The following is a 17,500-nucleotide window of genomic DNA, read 5'->3' as shown; positions in this document are numbered from 1 at the left end:
TGATGGAATCCTCATGACCCTTATGAAACAGATAGCAGGTCAGTACACACACTTACATGAATACTAACTGGTGATGATCTGATGAGTTGCAGTTTAGAGACATGTCTCTAATGTCCCTGTGTGTGTGTGCATGCGTGCGTGTGTGTGTGTGTGTGTGCGTGCAGGAGGAGACATCTCCAGTAAGAACCTGTGGTTGGCGGAGAACGTGCTGGACATCTTGCTTGAGCAGAAGTAGGTGCAAGTGACGGGTGGACATTTTTAAGGGTTAATGAGCATTTCCCTTGCAGATGTATTAGTGTGTAATTTAGTGTGCACTTAGGGTGTGTGTGTTTATTTGTGCATGTTATGTTCACCTCTCTCTCTCTCTCTCTCTCTCTCTCTCTCTCTCTCTCTCTCTCTCTCTCTGTTTGTGTGTGTTCATTCACTCTCTGTCTCTCTGTGTGTGTGTGTGTGTGTGTGTGTGTAGGGAGTGGGTCCTGAAGAGCGGAATGCTGATCGCCATGTCTGTGTACACTTACTTGCGCCTGATGGTGGACCATGGAACCCCCAACCTGCTGCCCCTCAGACAGAAGGAGGTGGACTTCTGCATAAGCCTGCTCCGCGAGAAGGTGAGTGGAAACACACACACACACACACACACACACACACACACACACACACACACACACACACACACTCACACTTACACTTAAGGGCTCAACATGCTTCTGCGTCAACTCCACGGTGTAGCTACGCCAGCACTCCTACGGCGTTGTGACCCTTTTATGGTTCTGTGTCGGGTTGCTTTGTATCGCTGTGCATTTTACCGCCATAACGCTCCGTGTCGCCTGTGTCTGCGTCGCTCACCACCGAAACAAGACTGTATGACCGAAACGGTACTCAGAATGGCAAACCCCATAGACTGTCGTGCCAAAATATTAATCTTATTTGTTTGGCCTATTCTTGCTTAGATTTTGTACAAAGTATGGAGAAATAGACACAGTAAACCAGCAAATAAGTCTGAGGTTATTTGTGAGGTGTCTGCCAGCCAGTTTGTTATGTTAGCAGGCGAACTTTAGCACAACTGCCCACAAAGTAGTGCTTGCTGGCGAAGTGCTAATTTCAAAACGTTACTGACATATAAACACTTTACAAACGGATAACCCCGTCATTGTAACCAAAATATGTCTGAGTTTATTTGCAAAGCTTATGTCCGTGACCTAGCATATTGCTAATCCCCACAGTAGGCTGCTTGAATCACCGACTATCAACACACAGGACAAGTTGACCAATCACAGTCCATGTAGTCTGCGTCTCCTCGACGCGAAGTTACAATTTTTTGGAGGTGCACTCGAGCTACGGCGGAGGGGTCGGAGAGGGGTTCGTGACGACGCAGAGGGGTCTGCGGGGGTACACCATCGATTCGATGCAGAAGCATAAAATCCGCTTCACACTCACTCACACACACACACAGACACACCTGGCGTTCCATTTACACAAAAACGGAGGTTTTATTACTGGAAATTATTATTTCTGAAAACTTCAGCCAAAGTGGATATGTGGGAAAACTCTCACTTTCATCACGTTTGCATTGTGACATGTTCCCATTGTTTGAAATCTCTGATTGGCCACCTGTTTGCTCGACGGGTTTGTGACACCCTTCCGATTGATTTCCAACTTGGCAGGTGTCGTGCTACGGGCACGAGTAAGTGCAGTGCCAAGTTTGACGTTTTGATAAGAAATGCAAAAGATATCGTTAAATATGTCGGTCAAAGAAGCACACCTTGGCTTTTGCTGGCCTACTGTAGCCACTCCTACACAGCACTGTAGGCTAGAAAGAGGATAGAAGTGGGGCTTTGGCAGAACTGAATCACTGTAGGCTACACAGGTACAAAGTTAAGCGAGTGCAAGATGTGTATATGATTTCAGAATGCCTCACATGCAAAGCATAACCAGCTACAGACCATGAGTGGCAGACGGAACGTGATGTCACATTTATAGGCTACCAGAGACTGTTTGAGTCACATCGCTGCAAATTTCATATGATTATGCAAATTGCTTTGTTTTATCTATCATCAAGTTATTCAATAGGCTAAACATCTCGACTGAAAACAGCTGTTAGGCTTATGTCACTTTGATCTGTAAAAAATGTCACATGCAGCCATGCTTAAATTTTGCTCACTGCACATTTATTATATTATAATATAATATTCAATATTCATTACTGAATGCTTAGCTGGAACGGTGTTTTTCCCTAACGTCCTATTTTTAAAGCAGGTGTACCTGAGGGCATGCAATTGGCTACAGGTTTTCTACAGGAATAGTTTGAACAGGCACTAGTTAGAGAGAAATTAAGAGAATGAGGAAGTCCCGCCCCTATTTATTTCCACAAGCCGATGCTAATTCAGACAGAAATATGTCAGTGGGCAGCTGCCGTCCAATAAGGGCTCACTTCTGCCCACATTTAGCCAATTAGGTGCCACATTAGATAGCCACAAATGACGTCGTCCATGTGGATTGGCTCAATCTCCCGGAAGGAAATTGCCAATCTGTCCACCAATCCGCACAAAAGAGCATTTTGTGTCCACTAGTAATGTGGCACCTAATTAGCTAATTAGCTTGTTTGTGAAAACAGAAGTGAGTATGTTGGATGCCATTTTTTTGTGATCATTTTTTTATTAACACCATTTATATCATTCAGACATACACAACAACTTCCATAACGTATAACAGTTTGTGTCAAATGGTGTAAAAGACAAAAACACAAAAAACATCTCCCAACCCCAACCCTCTGCGGTCACATAATGAAACAAACAGTCAAACAAAAACAAAACACAAAACAAAACAAAGTTGGATGCCATTTTTAAAGATGGAGGATGATGCTAACTGGGATGCTAACTCTCTGATGCTAACTGTCTAAACCGTGTCCCCTCCTCTGCTGTAGTTAATGGAGTGCTAACTCTATGATGCTAACTCCCTAAACCTTGTCCTCTGCTCTGCTGTAGTTTATGGAGTGCTAATTCTCTGATGCTAACTGTCCGATGCTAACTCTCTGATGCTAACTGTCTAAACCTTGTCCTCTCCTCTGCTGTAGTTTGTGGAGTGCTAACTGTCTGATGCTAACACTCTGATGCTAACTGTCTAAACCTTGTCCTCTGCTCTGCTGTAGTTTATGGAGTGCTAACTGTCTGATGCTAACTGTCTAAACCTTGTCCTCTGCTCTGCTGTAGTTTATGGAGTGCTACATTATTGGGAGGGATCTGGTGCGCCTGCTGCAGAATGTGGCTCGAATCCCCGAGATGGAGCTGCTGTGGAAAGACCTGCTGCACAACCCTCAGACCCTCAGCCCACAGTTCACAGGTGTGTGTGTGTGTGTGTGTGTGTGTGTGTGTGTGTGTGTGTGTGTGTGTGAGAGAGAGAAAGAAAGAGTTATGTCTGTAAGTGTGTTGCAGCTTCTTTCCTCTTGAACATAACTAGTCCAAGTGTTAAATAACTCTGTGTGTGTTTGTGTTTGTTTGTTATGTCTGCAGGTGTGCTGCAGCTTCTTACCTCTCGAACGTCACGAAAGTTCCTTGCCTGTCGCCTGACGCCGGACATGGAGACCAAACTTCTCTTCATGACCTCCAGAGTGAGTGTACACACACACACACATGCACATAGACATACACACACACACACACACGCACTTAGACATACATACATACACACACACACACATATACATGCACTTAGACATACACACACACACACACACACACACACATGGCTGTAACGCTGAATGTCTTTCCTCCTCAGGTGCGCTTTGGGCAGCAGAAGCGCTATCAGGATTGGTTCCAGCGGCAGTACCTGTCCACGGCCGAGAGTCAATCCCTGCGCTGCGACCTGATTCGCTACATCTGTGGCGTGGTCCACCCGTCCAATGAGGTGCTCAGCTCCGACATCCTGCCCCGCTGGGCCATCATAGGCTGGCTCCTCACCACCTGCACGGTACGAATAACACACACAATATACACACACACACTAGTGTTATTTCCTCTCGTCTGACGAAATTATGTTCGTCAACGACCTTTTTTTTCATGACTAAGAGGAGACGATGACGAGACGGCAGTAATGTCCTGAAACACTGACTAAGACTATCTTAAGATGCATTATTGTTGACGAAAAAAGACGAGACTAAAATGCTTTGCATGAAATAAAAACTAAGATAAAATCTCTCTTCATTTTCGTCTACAAAATGAGAAGACAGAATATCTAGCTGTTACGTTTTCAAAATATTCGAATGAGTTCATACATAACAGCTTTCCTGTAGGCTAGTCTACGTGCTGTTGCTGCAACCCTGTGGCTGCAAACACTAAACTACATGGAACAAGAACACTGGAGATTTATGTCAGAGTTAGCAAGCTAACTACCCAAGCTTTATACCGCAATGCTACATACCCAGAAGTTGAAGCTTCTCTCATACAAATTAACATCCCCAGAATGTCCATACGAAAATGTTCATCATGTAATGTCAACTATTTAACTAGTTAGACTGATGATGCAAAGTTTGCTAGCAAGTAAGCTAATATGGAAAGTTAAGCTAGCAAGTTAGCTATGGCTAAGATGGAGAGTCTGTTTGGGGAATGTGTTGTGTTTGAGCATATCGCCATCTATCTAGTATGGAGTAAAACATTAATACTTTGGCCTCCACGACAGTGTTTCTCAAACTTTTTCAGTTTCAGGACCACTTAACTAACCCTAGCTAAAAAAAAAAAAATTTGACCTACTTCAACAGTAGCCTATAATTAGTCTACACAATAGGCCTACTCACTGAACCACCTTGCTTATTGTCTTTGCACTTTGCTTATTGTGTGGATTCATACTGTATGATTTAAACTGGCATATCTTACATAGACAGTGTTGCAGAACTGTTTTTACATACAAGTTGGTTCAATATTGCAAACAACTCATCTATATTATATTTTACCACGTCTGCTCGTGGACCACTTGGGATAGCTTGCGGACCACCAGTGGTCCCCGGACCACACTTTGAGAAACACTGGTCTACGAATATGACCGTGGTCCAGTCGAATCTTTTACTCTCTATGGTCAAATCCCAGCCGAGCTATAACTGTAGCTCGACTTACCTGTGCATGTAAACATACTAACTGACAAAAAATCAGAATGAATAATTATAACAGACGAGTAGCCCTGTGGACACACAATATTGTTGGAAAATTGAGATGTGTGAAATACTATTTGACTCAAATGGTAATCAGAAATAATTTGTTATAAAAAAAGACTAAAATGTGTTGACTAAAACTGACTAAGACTAAGATACCTTTAGTTTTCTTTTGACTAAAACTAGACTAAAATGACGAGACTTTTTTAGTCGACTAAAACTTGACTAACAAAAATTATATTTGAATGACTAAATATGACGAAGACTAAAAAGGAAATTTCGTCACAAGACTAAGACTAAATTAAAAATAGGTGACAAAATTAACACACACACACACACACACATATATACACACACTCACTCCCACTCTCCTGACAGCAGCTGTGTGTGTTGTGTGTTGCAGTCGAACGTGGCAGCCTCAAATGCCAAGCTTGCCCTCTTCTACGACTGGCTCTTTTTCAGTCCGGAGAAGGATAGCATCATGAACATAGGTAACAATACACACACACACATTTCCATATACACACACACACACATTTCCATACACCCACACACACACTCGTACCCTAACTCTCCTCTCTCTCATTGGTCCAGAGCCAGCCATCCTGGTGATGCATCACTCTATGAAGCCACACCCTGCCATAACCGCCACATTGCTGGACTTTATGTGCCGGGTATGTGTTCCACACACACACACACACACACACACACACACACACACACACACACACAAAAAACATGTACATCCAATAAAAGTTTCCTCTCTTCTTCACTCTACTAATCTCTTACCTCCATCTCCTCACCCTCCTCCTTCCTCACTCGCTCTCTCTCTCTCCCCATCCTCCTCCTCTCTCTCTTTCCCTCTCTCCCTATCCTCCTCCTCTCTCTCTCTCTCTCTCTCTCTCGTTCTCTTTCTCTCCCTATCCTCCTCCTCTCTCTCTCTCTCTCTCTCTCTCTCTCTCTCCTCTCTCTCTTTCTCTCCCTATCCTCCTCTCTCTCTCTCTCTCTCTCTCTCTCTCTCTCCTCCCTCAGATTATCCCTCACTTCTTCCCCCCCCTGGAGGTTCAGGTGCGTCAGGGCGTGTGCAACTCCCTCACCTTCATCATGGAGAAGAGAGTGCTGGCGTGAGTCACACACGCACACACACACCGCACACACACACACACACACATACACACACACCCACACACACACACCCACACATGCACACACACGCACGACGCGACGCGCGCACGCACCGCAGCGCACACACACACACACACACACACACACACACACACACGGGCATGTGCATACACACCCATACACACACAGATTTTGTAACATTTGTGTTCCATTTCTCTCTCTCTCTCCCTCCCTCCCTCTCTCTCTCCCTCCCTCCCTCCTCCCTCTCACAGTCACCTGGCTCCTCTGTTTGATAACCCCAAGCTGGATCGAGAGCTCCGCTCCATGTTACGTGAGCGCTTCCCAGAGTTCTGTAGTTCACCTTCGCCCCCCACAGAAGGTGAGTGGTAGGCAGCCGTCTGACCTGTTCCAGACGTCTGAATCAGTGAATCATGAATCTCAATCAGATGTGTGTTTCTGTATCGCTCATGAATCTCAAACAGATGTGTGTTTCTGAATCACTCATGAATCTCAATCAGATGTGTGACTCGCTGAATCAGATGTGTGTTTTGTGAATTGCTTATGATTGTCATGAATTTGGAACAGACATTTGAATCGCTCTGGAATCTCGGCTTTTGATAGTAGAGACTCTAGACGAACGGTGCCCAACCAGTCAATCGAATTTGATCTGCCGCAGTGAGTCCCAGTCGGTCGCGAGAAAACATTGCGTAGACTTAAAATAGAATAACATTCCCTAAATAGGATATAGGCTAATTGATCACTTGACATGAATTAGCCTATATTTTGCATCTATAACAGACACCACCACTCTTCAGCTTGGCCAATTTAAAATGTATCATTTGGAATCTCAAATCCCAAGTCTTTGTTGACAGCGTGACATCTCGCAGGCATATTTGATTTGTCATAGGCTGCAGATGGCTTCGATTGCAGATGCATTCTTTACCGGCTTTCTGTTTGGCTTGGTAGATCTCAGGGCACTGTCAACTTTGAAAGTAGATTGTGGTTCAGAAAAGGTTGGGCACCCCTGCTCTAGACTCCTAAAGAATCTAAATCAGAAGTGAGAATCTGACTCAAGACAGGTGAATTGGATTGTGGGAAGTTAAGTCTTTCATAGTGAAACTTCTCGTTCCGCCCTATTCTCAGTGAAAATGGAAGAATCCCTTCCCCTGGAGATGGAGAATCACGTGCTGGATAAAGAGGACAGTTGCTATGACGCCACTGAAGCTGCCTTCAGTGACGATGAGGAGGAGATTAATAACAAAGGTGAAGGTAGATATCCACACACACACACTCCGAGACAATTACCCACTCAAGCACACACTTGCTAAAGAACACACACACATTTCCAACAAAGTTCTCCATGCTCTCTCTAATAGCAGGCAAGAAAAAGGAGTTTCGGTTCCATCCAATCAAAGAGACTTATATTGAAGAGCCAGCTGACATCTCACCCTATGTGGACCAGTTGGACGAGCCGTTGAAGGAGAAGGTGACCCAGCTGCAGAAGGAGAGGTGAGGGGCGCGTGTGTGTGTGTGTGTGTGAAGGTGACCCAGCTGCAGAAGGAGAGGTGAGGCGGGCAGCGTGTGTGTGTGTGCAGGGGTGTGTGTATGGGGGGGGGGGGCTTATAAGTGCTGGAGAGGCATGAGTGTGTGTGTGTGCAGGGGTGTGTGTGTGTGGGGGGGGAGGTTTTGGGTGCTGGAGAGGCATGAGTCTGTGTGTGTGCGGGTGGTGTGCGTGTGTGCTGGGGGTGTGTGTATGGGGGGGGCTTATAAGTGCTAGAGAGGCGCGTGTGTGTGTGTGTGTGTGTGTGTGTGTGTGTAGCTGCTTTCAGACCTACTGTATGTGTAAGGCCACATGTTCTGCGGATGTCAAGCGGTTGGGCCATATATCTGAGCAACATAAACGGCCATTTGGAATTCCTAACTTAGCCGGCTGTTACACTATCCCACCTTCTTATGACTGCAGGAGGTGAGGTGTGTGTGTGTGTGTGTGTGTGGTATTATGAGTATTACACAGACAGTTGTGCATGGTGTGTATGTGTGTTTAAACAAACCTCTTGTATGACTTTTCTCTCTCTCTCTCTCTCTCTCTCTCTCTCTCTCTCTCTCTCTCTATCTATCTATCTATCTATCTATCTATCTATCTATCTATCTCTCTCTCTCTCTCTCTCTCTCTCTCTCCCTCTCTCCCTCTCTCTCTCCCTCTCTCTCTCTCCTCTCTCTCTCTCTCTCTCTCTCTCTCTCTCTCTCTCTCTCTCTCTCTCTCTCTCTCTCTCTCTCTCTCTCTCTCTCTCTCCCTCTCTCCTTTCTTCTCAGTGACATGGAGGTTCAGTGTGAAGTGATGCAGGAGATCGTGGACCTCATACTGGAGGTAACACAGTCAGTGCTGTGTGTGTGTGTGTGTGTGAGAGATCATAAAAGGTTTATCTTTTTTCTCTCTCTCTCTCTCCCCTCTCCTTTTTCCCTCTCTCTCTCTCTCTCTCATCCCCCCCTCCTCTCTCCCCCCTCCTCTCTCTCTCAATTCAATTCAAGAAAGCCTAATTGGCATGAATTTTTCAATAACATTATTGCCAAAGCTCAGTTACATGTGCACATAAAGTAGATAGACAGATAATTACATATACATTATACATGCAAAACGCATAAACATTAGATAATGGCGGCATAACAAAGGCAATTGTAATAATATCATTAAAGGAGTATGTACAACATAAAGCATACGAGCATACTACTACATATTTTGCAGCTAAAGTGGCCACATCCTTGTTGTCTCCAAGGATGTATGGCAATTTTGCCTCATTTGTAAATGTTGGGAATTCAGGGATGGCTGAGCTGAATTTGATGTATGAGGATTTCCTAATTTCTTCATATTTTGTACATTCTCTCTCTCCCTCTATTTCTTTTCTCTCTCTCTCCTTCTCTCTCTCTCTCTCCTCTCTCTCTCTCTCTCTCTCTCTCCCTCTCTCCTTCTCTCTCTCCTTCTCCTCTCTCCCTCTCTCTCTCTCTCTCTCTCTCTCTCTCTCTCTCTCTCTCTCTCTCTCAGGAGGACTTTGACTCTGAGCAGATGTCCACTCTGGCCTCTTGTCTGGCTGAACTGTTCAAGGGCCACTTCAGAGGAGACGTCCTCCCAGACGAGATCACGGAAGAGTAAGTGTGTGTGTGTGTGTGTTAGTGCTGATCCATATCGTATTGAGATCACAGATTAGTGTGTGTGTGTGTTAGTGCTGAACCATATCGTATTGAGATCACAGATTAGTGTGTGTGTGTGTGTGTGTGTGTTAGTGCTGAACCATATCGTATTGAGATCACAGATTTGTGTGTGTGTGTGTGTGTTAGTGCTGAACCATATCGTATTGAGATCACAGATTAGTGTGTGTGTGTGTGTGTGTGTGTGTGTGTTAGTGCTGAACCACATCGTATTGAGATCACAGATTAGTGTGTGTGTGTGTGTGTGTGTGTGTGTGTATGTTAATGCTGAACCATATCGTATTGAGATCACAGATTAGTGTGTGTGTGTGTGTGTGTGTGTGTGTGTGTGTGTGTGTGTGTGTGTGTGTTAATGCTGAACCATATCGTATTGAGATCACAGATTAGTGTGTGTGTGTGTGTGTGTTAGTGCTGATCCATATCGCATTGAGATCACAGGAGAGTGTGTGTTAGTGCTGATCCATATCGTATTGAGATCACAGGAGAGTGTGTGTTAGTGCTGATCCATATCGTATTGAGATCACAGGAGAGTGTGTGTTAGTGCTGAACCACATCGTATTGAGATCACAAGAGAGTGTGTGCGTGGTGTGTGTGTGTGTGTGACTTAGTGTTGAACCATATCGTATTGAGATCACAGATTAGTGTGTGTGTGTGTGTTGATCCATATCGTATTAAGATCACAGATTAGTGTGTGTGTGTGTGTTGATCCATATCATATTGAGATCACAGATTAGTGTGTGTGTTAGTGCGGAACCATATCGTATTGCATATTGTATATCATCGTTATCATAAAAAAATCGGATCAATTCATAGCAATATGACCAATATATTTCCATGATATTTTTTGCGTAGCTCTGTGCTCAATATGTTTTTTCATACGCTAAAAGGTGTCCATGTTTTGGCCCAAGCTGTGAGTGCAATGTTTTCTCTTTCATTAATTGAACGCAACCTTAAGATGTATGATTGTCCGATGTGTTAACTTTCTATAACTGTATGAACATTATCTTGTAAGATATGATTATAGTATTATATAGTATATCAGGGCTCTACACTAACATTTTTTTTCAGGAGCACTTGTGTGCCCAAGTTAAAAAATTTAGGAGCACAGACAAAAATTTGGGCACACAGTCAGTTCTGTACTTAACTTACACATAATCTAACATTATACTGCAGCTAACAGTTAAAACATGCCAGTGCACCAATTTCGAATATTAAGAATGACTGACAACATTTAGGCTACAGGAAACAGGATTTTAAAGATCAGTGCCTACTTTATTTTCAGTCTGTTCCTACATTTTGTTAATGTAAAATAATATAATACCATATTTGCATTTAGCCTGTATATCAAGTATCCTGCCAAATGTAGGCTAATTTATTTATTTGTGAATCCATCGATAGCTAAATCAAATATGCCCATGGTGACCTATCCGACTGTATACTGCCTAATACTACTACTAAAACAGTACATTTTCTCTTCCACAAAACCCAACATAGGCTAATCAAGGATATATGTTTTATACTTTTTAGTTTTATTTGAAATATCTGCATTGATGGGGAAAGTAGGCAAGCGTTAGGCCTGCTTTAGTTTTGCACTTCAGCTTGTATTCGGTGTAAACAAACAAGCATGCGTGGAAGCCTGGAGTTGTAGCGTTCTATCATACCTTTGAATAAAATGTGAGTATTACGGGAGGCTACTTTTGTGCCGGTTCGCTACAGCTACATTTTGCATATTCCAGCCAATACGTCAACTGGGCTAAAAGGCATGTTAGGTTACCTTTCCTTCTCTCACTGCGTTCTCAGAATCTCATCCTGTTCCTCCGATATCCAATGAATTCGGTGGATAGAAGAACTAATTTCTTCAATCTTTGCATCTTGGCTGGCTAGTCTAACTTTCCTTTTTTTCAGCTCTTGGATTTGTTAGAAGCGACTACTAGCCCAGTCACAACGCGAAACTGCTAACGTTGATGGGAGGTGTAGTTTTTAAGCTGAATTCGCGACGTGGTTCTATGGTTTGCACCAGTAGTGTTTCTCGATGTTGCGGTGTATTTTGTAGACAAACATTGACATGGTTAGAAGTCATTCGCACCAGTGCGCCTAAATATTTTTTTGCACTCGCACGGCATCATTTTTGAAATGGGCGCACTGTAGAACCCTGTATATTGTCATTTGTTAGTGTATCTGAGTTGTTTAGTCGTATCGCCCACCCTGTGTGTGTGTGTGTGTGGAACAGGTAAGAATGCCAGGACCGAATGGAACTCCTGCTCACTGTTATAATCTGTACCCTGTGTATTTGTGTGTGTGTGATTCGGCAGGTCTTTGGAAGAGTCCGTGTGTAAGCCGGTGTGTTTGGTGTTCCGTAACCTGTGTCAAATGCAAGAGGATAACAGCAGCTTCTCCATGCTCCTGGACATGCTAGCCGAGCTCTACCAGAAACAGCCCAAGATAGGATACCACCTTCTCTACTACCTGAAGGCCAGGTAATACACACACACACACCCACACATTCTACTAGAAGCAACCCAAGACAGTCATGTTTATGACTCTCAGCAGAAGGGAGGGAGCTCACCCACGGTGTGTTGTTGTGGTTTGGGGGCCAGCTTACTCCACTTTGTCTCCAGTTTATGGAGGTAGTGCTGTGTACTGTGACCAGGGTTTTAAATACCGTGTACTGAGACAATGGACAGCAAGCAGGAAATATTAGCTGAATGGGACAAAAAGTGTTGACAACTGCTTAGAATCACTTGCAATCGCTTTTTCAAGACAATGACTTGATGAACTACAGACGCCAAAACAAAAGACTATTGCAGAAAACAGCTGCACCCATGTTGCCGCACTAGGTGCCAGTCATTAAACAAACAAAGAAAACAAACAAGATGTAAACAAACAATGTATTGTGTATTTACAGGTACACATAACACATGGCGTATTGCACTGCTCTAAATAGCATTTCCATCATCTAACCAAACTGTCCTGCATCCTGCCGCCATATTTATATATTCTCTCTCTCTCTCACAGACACACACACACACACATGGAGAGTAAAAAGCAATTATAGTTGATAGATTAATAAATTGGCAGAGATTGTCTATGGCACATGGCTTTATTTAGCATTTCCATCATCTAAACTGTCCTGCAGCCCAGCGCCATATTTAAATAGCAGTGTTGCTAGTGGGGTGGGGTGGGCAAACTTTTGCCCCCCACTACCAAAAAAAAAAAAAAAAAAAAAAAGCCTATAATTTAGTATGAAAAGTATTTCTTTTAAAATATGAATTGCTTAAAAATACTGCTAATTTTATGTTGTTTAACAAATGTATAAATTGTGCACTGTCGCTTTTTAGACAGTCGCTTTAATTCACGTTTATTTCTCAATGATCTTCTGCCTGCTCCGCTATGGCTAGTGCTGTATCTACGGTATCTCACAGTTTTTAAATGGTCAGTAGTGGGAACTACTGTTGCCTTCATGATTTCCTTTTAAAAGTTTCTTATAAAAAGGAGATAACAATTATCAACAATGACAAGCCAGCCGGAACCTGTGGCTCTCTCTCCCTCTCGTGAGTGCAGACCCGTTCCCAATTAAATGGATTGCATAATGTTCACGTTAGATCTGCTGCAAAGGAGATTACTAAGAGTTAACTTCGTTTAACATGATGTTATCTCTATTTAACATGATGTTTTGACATTGACATTGTAAACGTTCTCTAAGGGGTGAAAAACAGTTTGCAGTAAAGCTAACCAAGCATTAAGCCTCTCGCAGGAAAAAAAATAGCGAGCAGCCTGATAACCAAATGAAATGCCCCGGCGGGCGGGTGAAAGTGCTTGGCGGGCCGGATCCGGCCCGCGGGCTGCAGTTTGCCCACCCCTGGGCTAAGTGTTGCTAGTGTAGTGGCTAAGTGTTGCTAGTGTAGTGGCTAAGTGTTGCTAGTGTAGTGGCTAAGTGTTGCTAGTGTAGTGGCTAAGTGTTGCTAGTGTAGTGGCTAAGTGTTGCTAGTGTAGTGGCTAAGTGGTGCTAGTGTAGTGGCTAAGTGTTGCTAGTGTAGTGCTAGTGTAGTGGCTTTGTGGTGCTATTGTAGTGGCTAAGTGTTGCTAGTGTAATGGTGCTAATGTAGTGGCTAAGTGTTGCTAGTGTAGTGGCTAAGTGGTGCTAGGTGTTGCTAGTGTAGAACTAGTGGCTAAGTCAAAGATCCTTGATTACTAGCAAGATAGAGCAACGTAATTCGTTACTATGGGAGCAAAATGGGACAGTTCCGGTCTGCATAAGTGGGAGTGTCACCTTACTTCACTAAATAAACATTCTCTCTTAATAAGCAATAAGAACAGATAAACATAATTGTGTTCACAGTATTATTGTCTATAATCATGTATGATACCAATGAATCATTCTTTAGGACATGATATGAATAATTTAATTAGTCATGTGAACTGAGCTAGCTAGCTAGCTACGCTTAGCTTAAAATGCTATACAAGTGGATGGGAGTAGCTATGGCAATACAGCTATCGCTAACAAGTGACTAGTAGTTGAAGGACTTCGCTTAAACTTAATATACTGTTGCAAATTCAATTTGAGTATAAACTATTCACTTTAACTAATGTCAGTAATGTTATTCAGCTAGTTGTCATTTCAAAGAAATTACACTTCTCCGTTTAAAATGTTACCTTAGCTAAGAGGCTAGCATGCTAACAACCGGACAGTAACTGGCAGCAGCATGGTCTGATATTAAGTTATTTTATTACAAATCGAGCTAAAAATTACACTTTTAGGCTTGAAATGATCCCAAACACTTACAGATTATGACAAAATTTTCCAAAACCCTCAACAAATCCAGAAAGACATAATGACCAATTTATTGGTAAAATTCCACAAGTCTCCATTGACATTAGTGCAGCGAGGGTTTACTCTGGTCTGCATAAAGGGGGATTTCACCCCCTCCCCCTTGCAATAATCGAACGCGGAAATTGTCGAACGTTTGCGCCTCTCGCTCCGCTTTAACCCTCTCTGGCTGTGGTGCTAGGTGTTGCTAGTGTAGTGGCTAAGTGGTGCTAGCTGTTGCTAGTGTAGTGGCTAAGTGGTGCTAGGTGTTGCTAGTGTAGTGGCTAAGTGATGTTAGTGTAGTGGCTAAGGAACTAGATAGATAGATAGATAGACAGATTTACTTTATTGATCCCCAGGGGAAATTCAAGCTGGGTTTGCAAGAAGTAGCTTTGGTGGCCCTGCTATTAATTGACCACACTGTAAATCATAGATATTTTGCGCTAAGCCCGCCAGCAAACACAAATCTTTGGGACATTACCTCAACCAAGAGCAACCTAGCGGCGAGCGAAGTGCATACCGCGCGCAATGTGATGTCCATTACCTCAACCAAGAGCAACCTAGCAGCGAGCGCAGCGAAGTGCATACCGCGCGCAATGTGATGTCCCCTTAAGTGTTTAAGACACCTGTAGGTTTCACCTTGCAGAAAAGTGTCCGCCAAATACAGAAAGAACTAAAATAAAGAATAAATGCTGCTGCTGATGATCTTGAGCAGCTTATGGCTCTTAACATATAAAAGCTTTGGTAACACTTTACTTGACGGGTGAGTTCATAACACATTCATAGCAGCTGTCATAAACTGCACATAAAGCATTCATGACTGTTTCATGAGACATGACTCAACATTCATACCAAACCTTTCATGAATGTGGAAGACAGAACGACGACTGTCAGTATGAATGTTGAGTCATGTCTCTTTAAACAGTCATGAATGCTTTATGTGCAGTTTATGACTGCTGCTATGAATGTGTTATGAACTCACCCGTCAAGTAAAGTGTTACCGAAGCTTTTAACATACAGACAGGAAGCTGAAGCAGTTTTTGTTTTAAGGATGCAGTAATGCAAAGCTCTGAATGCTGCATTAATAAATGCCCCTCCCTTTTCCCCCCTCCATCTCCCTCTCTTCCCCCTTCCTCCACAACCCCTGCAGTAAAGCGGCGGCAGGTAAGATGAGTCTATACGAGGCGTTTGCTCAGGCCACAGCACTGGGGGACCTGCACACCTGCCTCATGATGGACATGAAGGCCTGTCAGGAGGACGACGTCCGCCTGCTCTGTTACCTCACGCCCTCCATCTACTCCGAGGTACACAGACACACACGCACGCACACACGCACGCATGCGCACACACACACACAGTTTTGCCACAGTTACCTTGAAAAAAGTAATCTGATTACTGATTACTCCATTTAAAAAGTAACTTAGTTACTTTACTGATTACTTGATTTTAAAAGTAACTAAGTTAGATTACAAGTTACTTTATTAGTTACTTTCAGCAGCTGCCGAAAACACCCCCACCGCCTCAACATAAAAATGATAACCGGTTTTGCCAATACTCACTATACTGGAAGTGCATTTTAACAGCAATGTATAGCAGACATCCCAGCCTAACCTACTTAGATACTGAAATTCAGATATTTGTTCAATAATGTCTAAGTACGCCAAATAAGGAAGGCCTATTGATAGAAATTGTTATAGTAAAATATGTAGATTTTTTTTCATGTAGCCTTGGCAACTAGCCATCTTGTAACCTATAGGCCTGAGTAATATGCAAATGAAATTACACTTGTTAAACTCACCTCAACAAGTCTTGCAATCATTTAACCTGCCGTGAGCAATGCTATAGTCGCTGTTACAAACAGTGCAGTGTGCAAGACTATCATTATGTTTTAATCTTATGAGACAATTGGGTACACTTTTGTGTAGTCTGATGTGAAATGGGTCTTAAATGTTCCTTTTTGAGGGGCACTGATGCTGCCATGACGCTTCTGTTCCTAGATACACTGACTGAACTGATTAATTATGTTTGGGAGAAAAGAGATATAAGCACTTACACTAAAAACTGATTGGTTGATTTAGCAAAACAGACCAGGATGCTCTCTGTCTTGGATGCGCTTCAGGCACAAACGCACCACTCCTCTCTTTCTCCCTCTCCGTTGTGTGCGCGTTAAACTTAGATGCACACGCGATTTGAAGCAAAGATTCTAGAATCTTTGATTTGAAGTCGGTCAACTGCGTGCTCTTGTTAGCTCTAGGTTCGGAGATTTTTATGTAATTTTGGCGGGTGTCAGGAAGCGCTATCAATATGTGGGAGACTCCCAAAACTTCGGGAGACTTGGGATGTCTAGCTAGACAGCACTTTGTCGCCAGCACAGAATGTACAATTTACCTTAATGTTGTCATGTTTAGCTGACACAAACTCAAGTAATGACTGATGAAATGTGCATCTCTCTCTCTCCCTCCATTGTTGTTTACGTTTGTGTCGCTGCGCGTGAATTGTCCTCATGCTGAAAACGTGAACATAGCCTACATGACATTAATCCCCAAGACAAGAAGAAAGCAAAGATTTATTAAGGAAAATGACAAAAATAGTAACGCACAGTAACTTAGATAAGTAACTTTAATCTGATTACTGGTTTGTAAATAGTAGCGCGTTAGATTACTCGTTACTGAAAAAAGTGGTCAAAATAGACTAACGCGTTACTAAGTAACGCGTTACTGGCATCACTGCACACACACACCGCGTGCGTGCGCTGCGCCGATGCGCCCACACAAACACACACACACAAAACACACATGCATGCGCGTACATCTGCGCACACACACAGTTAGAATGGCTGGATGTAAATGTATGTGTTTATATTGTGTTTTCAGTTCCCTGATGAGACTCTGCGCAGTGGAGAACTGCTGAATATGATTGTGGCTGTCATTGATTCCACACAGGTGAATACGCACACACACACACACACACACACACACACACACACTCAACTCAACACACTGTATTCACAACGGAGAATAACAGCTGTATTCACATTACAGTAAACTAGTAATAATTAATATATTATTACTCAGCTGTAGCAATTATGTTTCCATGCTAGTAAACCAAATTTAATTGAATTGAGTTGAATTGTGTTAGTCCTGACCATAGACTGTATAAAATAGGTTTTGATCAGATTTGAATTGAATTGTGTTGAATGGGCTTTGCTCTCAATGCGGTTTCTT

General features: G+C 43.1%; 1 protein-coding gene across 7 annotated transcripts in view; it reads left to right on the top strand.

Annotated features, from left to right (window-relative positions):
• The window catches only part of ints3 (integrator complex subunit 3), a 29,529-nt gene that overhangs the window by 3,130 nt on the left and 8,899 nt on the right, over positions 1 to 17,500 (top strand). For 3 of the 7 annotated variants that reach the window (XM_048230108.1, XM_048230105.1, XM_048230110.1), the window contains exons 5-21: positions 1 to 38; positions 165 to 231; positions 467 to 608; positions 3,210 to 3,339; positions 3,510 to 3,607; positions 3,775 to 3,966; positions 5,544 to 5,631; positions 5,735 to 5,814; positions 6,173 to 6,264; positions 6,538 to 6,644; positions 7,409 to 7,534; positions 7,642 to 7,774; positions 8,579 to 8,633; positions 9,306 to 9,409; positions 11,782 to 11,946; positions 15,427 to 15,580; positions 17,150 to 17,218. The exon at positions 1 to 38 is cut by the window's left edge and continues 47 nt beyond it. In XM_048230108.1, the coding sequence (XP_048086065.1) occupies positions 1 to 38; positions 165 to 231; positions 467 to 608; positions 3,210 to 3,339; positions 3,510 to 3,607; positions 3,775 to 3,966; positions 5,544 to 5,631; positions 5,735 to 5,814; positions 6,173 to 6,264; positions 6,538 to 6,644; positions 7,409 to 7,534; positions 7,642 to 7,774; positions 8,579 to 8,633; positions 9,306 to 9,409; positions 11,782 to 11,946; positions 15,427 to 15,580; positions 17,150 to 17,218 (1,840 nt within the window). The remainder of the gene's footprint in view (positions 39 to 164; positions 232 to 466; positions 609 to 3,209; positions 3,340 to 3,509; positions 3,608 to 3,774; positions 3,967 to 5,543; positions 5,632 to 5,734; positions 5,815 to 6,172; positions 6,265 to 6,537; positions 6,645 to 7,408; positions 7,535 to 7,641; positions 7,775 to 8,578; positions 8,634 to 9,305; positions 9,410 to 11,781; positions 11,947 to 15,426; positions 15,581 to 17,149; positions 17,219 to 17,500) is intronic. The other 4 variants (XM_048230109.1, XM_048230107.1, XM_048230104.1 and 1 more) reach the window with 3 other exon arrangements.

Source organism: Alosa alosa, chromosome 20 (assembly GCF_017589495.1).
Source record: "Alosa alosa isolate M-15738 ecotype Scorff River chromosome 20, AALO_Geno_1.1, whole genome shotgun sequence".
Lineage (NCBI taxonomy): Eukaryota > Metazoa > Chordata > Actinopteri > Clupeiformes > Clupeidae > Alosa > Alosa alosa.
The sequence above is the reverse complement of the archived record's forward strand: the minus strand, read 5'-3'. Positions and strand labels throughout refer to the sequence as shown.